At 59.1% G+C, this 8,750-nt stretch overlaps 2 protein-coding genes across 2 annotated transcripts in view; both read left to right on the top strand.

Moving 5' to 3' along the window:
- Window positions 1–7,305, top strand: part of PTSG_12821 (serine/threonine protein kinase) — a gene marked incomplete at its 3' end in the record, with an annotated part of 21,613 nt that extends 14,308 nt beyond the window's left edge. Inside the window, exons 6-13 of the mRNA XM_004989755.1 lie at window positions 35–4,091; window positions 4,180–4,227; window positions 4,376–4,447; window positions 4,529–4,591; window positions 4,754–4,837; window positions 4,925–4,963; window positions 5,080–6,215; window positions 6,430–7,305. Coding sequence (XP_004989812.1) covers window positions 35–4,091; window positions 4,180–4,227; window positions 4,376–4,447; window positions 4,529–4,591; window positions 4,754–4,837; window positions 4,925–4,963; window positions 5,080–6,215; window positions 6,430–7,305 — 6,375 coding nt within the window. The remainder of the gene's footprint in view (window positions 1–34; window positions 4,092–4,179; window positions 4,228–4,375; window positions 4,448–4,528; window positions 4,592–4,753; window positions 4,838–4,924; window positions 4,964–5,079; window positions 6,216–6,429) is intronic.
- Window positions 7,306–7,495: 190 nt separating this feature from the next.
- Window positions 7,496–8,750, top strand: part of PTSG_09012 (uncharacterized protein) — a gene marked incomplete at both ends in the record, with an annotated part of 2,086 nt that continues 831 nt past the window's right edge. Inside the window, 2 exons of the mRNA XM_004989754.1 lie at window positions 7,496–7,907; window positions 8,257–8,458. Of these exons, the coding sequence (XP_004989811.1) occupies window positions 7,496–7,907; window positions 8,257–8,458 (614 nt within the window). The remainder of the gene's footprint in view (window positions 7,908–8,256; window positions 8,459–8,750) is intronic.

The raw sequence follows: 8,750 nt of genomic DNA, 5'->3' as shown, positions 1-8,750 counted from the left end.
GCCCACACCGAGCCGTACGCGGCGCCCGTGACAGCAACAGCTGCACGCCGCAACAGCAACGGGGTCGCCGTCGCAGCAGCTGCTCAGGTTCTTGCAGCAGAGCTTTGACGAAGACAAACCACTGTGGTCCGTTGGTAGTGAGCGAAGGCGCCTGGTCTCCGACACGGTTGCGCTCTTCAGCCAGATGCTGCACCTCAACTACGCGGAGATGATGGCACAAGAGCAGCGCACGACCCTCGCCCAGCTGTGCCGAATGGTCACGCATGCAGCGATGACATTCTGCCCCATCTGCCTCGTCACTGCCGTGAACGTCAGCACAGAGTGCGGCCACAGATTCTGTCACCAGTGCATTGTTGAATGGGCCCAGGCGAGGCGCACGTGCCCGTCGTGCCGCCGTGTCCTCAACGTGGCCAACCTCACGCCCATCGAGAGCGAAGAAGACGATGGTGGTGCTGGTATTGGTGGCCAAACGAGCAACCACTTCTGGCTGCCGCACGTTGGACACGCTGTCCACACGGCTGTGTTGCACTTTGCAGGCGGTCACCGTGAGGTGCACGAGCTATTCCAGCAAGCGCCTGGCCCCTTGTTTGAGGCACTGAGCGCGGTGATGTCTCACGACAACTTTGATGCAACGCAGAGCCCGCCCATGCTCGTGCTTGCCGTTGACGTGCTGGAGCGTTTTGTGGTCGAACGCGCCATCAACGGCTGCAGCCGCATCGCCATCTTGCACATGGAACACCACCTGCAGCCGTGCGTGAATGCGGTGCAGGAGGTGATGAGCAATGTTGGCGACGGTATCGGTGGTATCTCCCCGGCGCAGGCACGTGATGGCGTGGTTGGCATTGCTGTGCTGCGTACGTGCGTGCGTGTCATTGCGCGAGCCCTGTTGAACCACGACGTGGCCGATTTGGAGGCGCTGACTGACGTGCTTCCGGTGCTGTTTGGAGGAGACGATGATGGTGACGGCTTTGCCAGCGGTGTCAACGACAGCATGAGCGTGATCCAGCGCATGCGCCTGTTCCTGCTGCAGCTGCTGAAGCAAGGCCGCAGCTTTGCCAAATTGCGCACTGTGCTGGTTGCCCTCATGGACTACCTGCCATGGGCAGGCTCACTGCAGTGGCCAGACCTCGACCAGCAGCCGGTGCCGTTCATCCCGTTTTCCGTTGTCGACGCTGCCGAGGAGCGGCGGCAGTGGCGGCGCCTCCGCGCTGCTGCCACCCGTCCAGCACAGGCGGCTGCGTTTGAACTTGGGCCGCGGGCCATGGCCACCCTCATGATCCGCCTGCACATGCGGCAGTGCGACGCGGCCTTCCGCGACGCCGTCGTCGGCCAGCCCGCGCTCACCACGCACGATGCAGCCGCGGAGATTGCTCCGCTGCTCACTGTCCTGCCGTCCGCGGACGTGTGGACGCGCGGTGCCCCTGATGGCTTCACGCCGGCTGAGCAGGAGGCGTTTGTGAGGCGAATGCAGCACACGCGTGTGCTGGTCCTGCGCCTGGCCTGTAACGTGCTTGATGCTTCGCTGGAGGGCCGCCGGGCCGGTTTCCTGGACACGGTTGTGCGCTCGCCCGAGCAGTGCGCACAGATGTTCATCCCTGCCGCTGCAGATGACGACACGCTGGCTACCCTGTCTGCGGTGCAGGACAAGACGCGCTTCTACCGCTGCCCGTGTGGCGAGCCGTACGTCGTGGGCAACTGCGGCCAGTTCAACGGGTCTGGGCGGTGCGCGCGCTGTGGACAAGCCATTGGGCGCGGGGCGCAGAACCAAGGCGCCGTGAACCAGCAAGGGCCCATGCAGCAGCAGCAGCGCGGATACGTGCCACTGCCGATGTTGGCCTTCCAGCGGGGAGCGCAGCCAACGCGCGGGCTTCCCCCACGTGCCGCTGCCGTGCTGGACCTGCTGGTGCATGCTGGGCTGCTGGCTGCTGCGGCGCAGGGCAAGGTGGATGCTGTGCGCGAGTTGGTGGGTACGAAACTGCCACACATCCCGGAGAACAGCAACACCGCGGACGTGTGCTATGCGCTGCTGCGCCGCCTGGTGTCCGTGTACGAGCGACTGGAGACGACGGTGGCGGCGGACACGCGTGCGGTGAGCGGGCTGGTGCACGCCACGCTGAACCAAGTCATGGACGACGCGACGGCGCTGCTCTCTGCACCCATGGCCATTCATCACCAGCGCCAGACGTTTGAGGGCGCCTTTGCCGCGCGCGTTGAGGCCGTGATGGGTGAAGAACCGCAGCAGCGCGGCGCCGAGTTTGTGGACGCGTTGGACCGACACCGAGAAGCAGCGAGCAACGTCCTCACACGCCAAATCCTGGAGCACAGGGGTGCTGACGCTGGTGCTGGTGCTGGTGCTGGTGCTGGTGCTGGTGGTACTGAGGATGCAAGCGGTGGTGGCGCCGATGGTGGTGCCGATGGCAACGATGAGAATGATGATGAGAACGATGACGATGAGGCTGAAGCGCATGATGATGGGGACGGCAACGATGGCGGTGTGTCGCAGGGCGCGTTTGCGTCGTGCTGGCGATTGGCGAACCATCCCGATGCGCGTGCGCTGATGCAGGCGTACTTCAACAACACGACAGCGCAGCAGCAGCACCCGCTCATTCACACCTGTACGCAGCAGCTGCACGTGCTGCCGCTGTGTTCTGCGATTGTGCCGCTGGTGGCGTGGTACACGCGCGTTCGCCTGCACTTCCAAGGCAAATTGGCGCGCGACAAGGTGCAGGGCGAGGGCGCCATGACCCACGCGCAAGCAGTTGCAGAGATGCAGGCCGCTGGCGTGGAGGATGCGCAGAGCCGCTTTGACGCGTTTATGGCGGCGTGGAACCGGATCGTTGCGCACCAGGCGCTGTTGTTTGAGGGCGAGACGATGACAGAGGACGGGTCTGTTGTGCGGGACGACGAGGCGCCCCACGGTCGGTTCGAATGCGAGCCACTGCAGCCCTTCCCGCCCATGTCGCCTGCAGCGCCACTGGCGTATTCGCTGCTCTCTGACCGGGGAGAGGGGTCCCGCCTCTACATCATGCTGCACCAGCTCACGCACGTGCAGAACCAGCACATGGACCGGGTGGTGAACCTGTGCGAGCCCGGTACTGCGGCGCACCGCGCTGTGCAGCAAGGGCCTGCTGGCCAGGTGCTGGTGCAGAGCGTGGACGTGACCAAGGCGAGGCCGCACCAGGTTGTCTCTGTGGTTGTGGACGACGGTGTGGTTGCGCACGCGTACGCGCACACGGCGCTGGGCCACGGACGGCGCACGATTGTCAACTGGCAGGCCGTGGAGGACATGGTGCTGCAGCACACGTTTGTCGGCAAGGTGAAGTTTGAGCGTGTTGACCCGGCCAAGTGCGGGTTCCTGTTTGGGCAGGAGCAAGGCGTGCCCTTCCTTGAGCTGTGCGACCGGCTGTTCACGGCGCACAAGCAGTACTGCCGCGCCATCACCCCCGAGCGGGTGCGGGCCATGATTGAGTCGTCCAACTTCCAGCCGTCCATCCACGACCTGCGCAGCAAGCTGGAGGTGCTCATGTCGCAGCTCAACGACCACCTGCTTGGCATGGGCGGCGACGCGTCTGGCGTGGGCAACTTGCTGTGCAGGACGACGCTGGCCGAGTTTGTGCTGATGGCGCGGCCGGTGGATGCGACGTCGCTGGCGCTGCTGCAGTCGTGCGGGTGCCACGACCTGGCAGTTGGGCAGCTCTTTGCGCTCTTTGAGCTGGTGTACGAGCAACTCATCTTCCAGGAGTCGCGTGGGCACACGCCGCTGGAGGACGAGGCCGATGGCGCCATTGTTCGCGACCTGGGGGAGGCGCAGCGGGCCGAGCGGTTTGTTCCTGCCGCGGTTATGCACACGCTGCGCCGGTTCTACATCACCCACTACGCGCAGTACCAGCACATGGGTGACATGCCGCTTGCCGATTTCTGGGGCAGCCTGATTGAGGAGCCCGTGTTTGTCATGGACGACCTGGAGAACCCGCAGCAACAGCTGCAGCTGCCAGACTCGCTGCTCCTGCGTCACGTCGTGCCGCTCTACGTCTGGCTGAGCGCGTTGTCATGTCATACTGGACCTTTCAAGGACAACCTCGTTACCCAAGGTGTAAAATCATCTCCTTGCTTACTTGTTTTGCGTGAGTAGCTCTGCCTAACCAACTCATGTATTCTCGTACTTCTCGCACGTTGCAGTGTGTCCGGATGCCACTGTCGCGAATGGCTTTGGGTTACACACGTCTGGTACGTACTTCTCGCCTCAGCAACTGTCTCAGGAGATCTGCCCGCTGTCACTGCGGGCGAGCGTGATCGGTCTTTGTTGTGATCGATCTGTTTTGCGTGCAAATACACCATTCATACTCATCAAAGCGTGCTTTGTGCATCCTCGCAGCACAAGGTACTGAAGGCTGCCCTCAGCACGGTGTGGAGAAACCAGAACACAGACCAAAGAGGCCTACACCAGGTAATGATAAGGGGAGTGTAAAGATTGTCTGGACGAACACAATCATCGTCGTCTCACGCTGTTCCTTTTTGAATTTCCCAGTCACTGGTGTGCAGAAGGTGGACGTAGATCCACAATTGCTTCACGAAGATTTGCAGCACTCTCGTGAGTGAATCGCTTCTGTGTGCTGTTGTCAAGGCACTACTTGCTTGAGTAGTTTCAAAAAGAAAAGTCGCCGCGTTTTGAATGCGAGATGCTTGCTTTTTCCTGTGGAATGCGTGCAAACATGAGCGTCATTAATAAGCTCATTCTTTCCACTGACGATAGAATCTGCAACCCAAAAGCCGCTCGTATTCTTCCGCCATGCAACGCAGCCTCTACACGCGTCCTGTTCCGAAAGGCGAGCGCCACGTAAGTCCACTCAGCCTTTTCAATGGACGAGATTGACGCTGGCATCATGGGCTGACACGTTTCATGGCCGTTGTTTGATTGTGCTAGGATGCGACACAAAACCGGATCGACTTGAAGAATACATGGGTAAGTCGATTGCGTGTGAACTTCAAGGCTCACCCATGTCTTGGCACTTGAGTCATCGAACTTTTCTGCATCCCCCTCTCACTCATGTTGACTTGCTTGTCGTTCTCTTTCACAAGAACATTTCTGTAACCTCAACCTGGACCCCGCTCGCTTCGCTCGAAAGAAACGTGTGAGAGATGGCACTGGCAGTCCCATCAAGGGCACATTCAGCAAACTCTATCGCAGCACGTTTGCTGGCCACGACGTTGCGCTGAAGGAAGTGGACGACGTTGAGCATCGACCACGGTTGCGACAGGTGCTGTTGATGGCGACCACAATGACACCAACAGAAGCAATGACAGAATTGCCGCTGCAAGCAGGTGACAAGCGGGTTTTGCGAGAAGTGGCCGTGCTTGCTGCACTCCGTCATCCCAACATTGTCACTTTCATTGGCCTACTTCACGACAGCCAACACAGCACGCTCTCCTTCGTGCTGAGCTGGGCGGAGAACGGGTCCCTGTACGACTACATCCACGTGCACAAGAAAGAAATCAGCGACGTCGAAAAGCTGCGCATCTTGAACGAGGTAGCTGCTGCCATGGAGTTTCTGCACGCCCACGATGTCGTGCACCGCGACCTCAAGTCGCCCAACGTGCTGCTGGACGCATCGCTCTCCGCCAAGGTGGCAGACTTTGGCCTGAGCGCGTTCAGGCGTCCTGGGCAGTCGCAACTATCAAAAGTGATTGGCACTGAGCTGTGGGCGTCCCCAGAGCAGCTATTCGGGCACACACTTCGAGCAGACACGGATGTTTTCTCGTTTGGATGCCTGGCATGGGAGTTATGGACGATGATTCGACCTTGGCACCATGTCACCGCTGATAACCCTGTAGCTCGAGTGGAGAAGCTGAAAGAATTCTACAGGAAGGCAGAGTACCTCCCACTTTGCGAAGAAGTCCAAGGGCGACGACTATCGGCAACGCTTCAGGAGTTGCTACGTGGCTGCTTTCAAATGAGTGGGAATCGTATTGACTTTTCTCAACTCCATGCCGCTCTGAAGGCACATTTCAAGGCAGCGACCGAACAGCAGGCTGAGGACGAGGATAAACAGAAACAGCTCATGGATCAGCAGCACTTGCTGTTACACGGACCACCAAATGCGGTGTGGAAGTTTCCACAGGAGCTGCTTGACGCGGTGGACGCAACGAAGCTGTCGACCCGCCAATCCGTCCGCATTGCACCACTGCAACTCGGCGATGATGCCGTCATCATTGAGGTGTGTGTGTGTGTGTATATATATATGTGTGTGTGTGTGTGTGTATATATATGTGTGTGTGTGTGTGTGTGTGTGTGTGTCTTGGTTTTTCACTGCGCACTCCACGACCTGCACCTCAGCTTGTTGCTAGAATTGTGGTCTTCTTCCGTCTCACGTTCGAATCCAACACACACACACACACACACACACTCTCTCTCTCGTGTCCACCCTGCAGCTTGTTCATGCTGCTGGTGGCCGGACCGCCAAGCAGAATCCGCGCGAACCGTTTGGCTGCACGTTGTGCCGCGTCGCCATCACGTGGTGCGACCAGAAGCTCGTCGCCTTCAAAGGCGCCCTGGACCGCAACACTACCCGCTACCGTGGTCACCTCGCGAGCACCAGCCACCCGTTTGCACCTAAGTATGGCCACGACACCACCACGGGCCAGGCGACAGATGCTGAGGATCACGCGCTATTGAAGCGCGTCACTCATGATGGCGTCTACAGAATGCTTGATCCATCCTTGCTGCAGCACAACCCACCCATTCGAATTCAGCGCGTGTTCCACGGTGTTAGGTCTTTAGACGCCGTTGTCGGCATCCTGGGTGGCGACTTTGTTCAGCTTCAGACAATGGACAGAGGATGGTACGGTGCCGGCTTCTACTTCACCCCAGATCTCGACTATGCCCTCGCCTACACCGGCAGTGGGTGTGGAGTCGAACCAGACAACAGCAATGTCCCGCCTGATCTGAGCTGCCTCAATCTTGAGCCAGGCAAATCCTATCGGATTGTGCTGGCGTGCGATGTCATGTATGGCAACCCGTATCCTGTGACACACGACAGCCTACATCCGGCATTCTCGAAGAAAGCGAAAGAGAAGCCAGAAGAATTGCCGGCAGCGCGATGGATGACGTTTGCTGGCCAACCCCTCGTTCCCGGGCACGATGCTCATGTGACCGTGGTCAACTTTACCAGCGGAGCTGTGAAAGAGGTCAAGGTGTTCAAGTCGCACACAGAGTGGGCTCAAAGTAACAACAAGACAGCTGCGGAGATTGTGGTGGCCGACCCATCGTGCGTTCTCGTCCGCGGATTGCTCGTGTTTGAGTGCTGATGTACGCTGGATGCTGCGACTAGGACTGTGTTGCTCCTTTGCTCTTTGACGCTTTCAACTCCTCTGCCAACTTTTTCATGCCGTTCTGTGCCACTTCTTGTCTGGAGGGTTGCTTTCGCTTCCACGCCCGCCGCGGTGTTTGTCTGAAGGCGTGTCTCGTGTGTTGTGTGTTTGTGATTGTACCTGATGAATGAAGCAAGCCCAAGCACTCGCAACACGTGTTGCTGTCGCATCTCGCGGCGTGTCGCCCTTACATACGGTGCATGTAACACCACCACCACCAGCAGCACCACCAGCAACAGCAGCAGCAGCAGACGCGCGCCAGCGAGGAGAAGAAGGCCGTGCCAGCCCGTCTAAACGCACACGTGTGTATGTGAAGCGGGATGACCTGTTGCGCACGCCCCTGAACGGCAACAAGGCCCGTAAGCTGGCATGGCTCACTGAAGAGGTATTCACCTTGCCATCGTCGTCACTGCCACACCTGGTGTCCTTTGGCGGCTACCGGTCCAACGTGCTGCCGGCCCTGTCAGCGCTGCACGCGCACTTCCATACCCCATGCCACTTCTGGACCAGCCAGCCCCCACCACACCTTGAACACGATGGTGCGATTCGTGTGGCTGTGTGTGTGTGTGTTTGCGTGTGTGTGTGTGTGTGTGTGTGTGTGTGTGTGTTTGCGCGTGTTTGCGTGTGTGTGCGTTTGTGTGCATCTGTGTGTGTGTGTGCATCTGTGTGTGCATGTGTGCATCCGTGTGTGTGTGTGTGTGTGTGTGTGTGTGTGTGTGTGTGTGTGTGTGTGTGTGTGTGTGTGTGTGTGTGTGTGTGTGTGTGTGCTCTGTGCATGCGTGTGCGTCATCTTGATCTCAACCCTTCCAACCATCCTCTTCCACCATGCCCACACACGCACGCGCACTCACGGTCCCTCCTTCCTTCCTTCCTTCCCCTTCTTGCCAGTCTGCACACCTGGCGTGCAGTTCCACCACCCTTCAAAGCGGTGCACTTGGGATGAACTGGAGCAGCTTGCCAAGAGCCATGCAGCCTCGATGCCGGACAACGCTGTCTTTGTCGCCGGTGGTGGCCACGATACGCGTGCGGAGCTTGGCTGTCGTCAACTTGCCCAAGAGCTCGCGCACCAACTGTCCAACCTCCCAGTCAAGTGAGTCAAGGTGTGTTTGTGTGTTGTGTGTTGCGTGTGTGTGTGCGTGTCTGTCTGTGTGTGTGTGTGTGTGTGTTGTGTGTGTGTGTGTCTGCATGTGTGTCTGTGTGTCTGCATCTCTGTCTGTGTGTGTCTGCATCTCTGTGTGTGTCTGTGTGCGTGTGTGTGTCAGCTTGTGTCTGTCTATCTGTCGACATGCAGTACACTTGCCCCATGCACCCTCTCGCTCATTGCCATGACGCCTTTTGATTGACACCTGCTGCCACACTTCCTCCTCAACACACCCTTGCAT

The sequence above is a fragment of the Salpingoeca rosetta genome, assembly GCF_000188695.1.
Source record: "Salpingoeca rosetta unplaced genomic scaffold supercont1.27, whole genome shotgun sequence".
NCBI classification, from domain to species: domain Eukaryota; class Choanoflagellata; order Craspedida; family Salpingoecidae; genus Salpingoeca; species Salpingoeca rosetta.
This window is presented reverse-complemented; position numbering and strand designations above follow the sequence as displayed.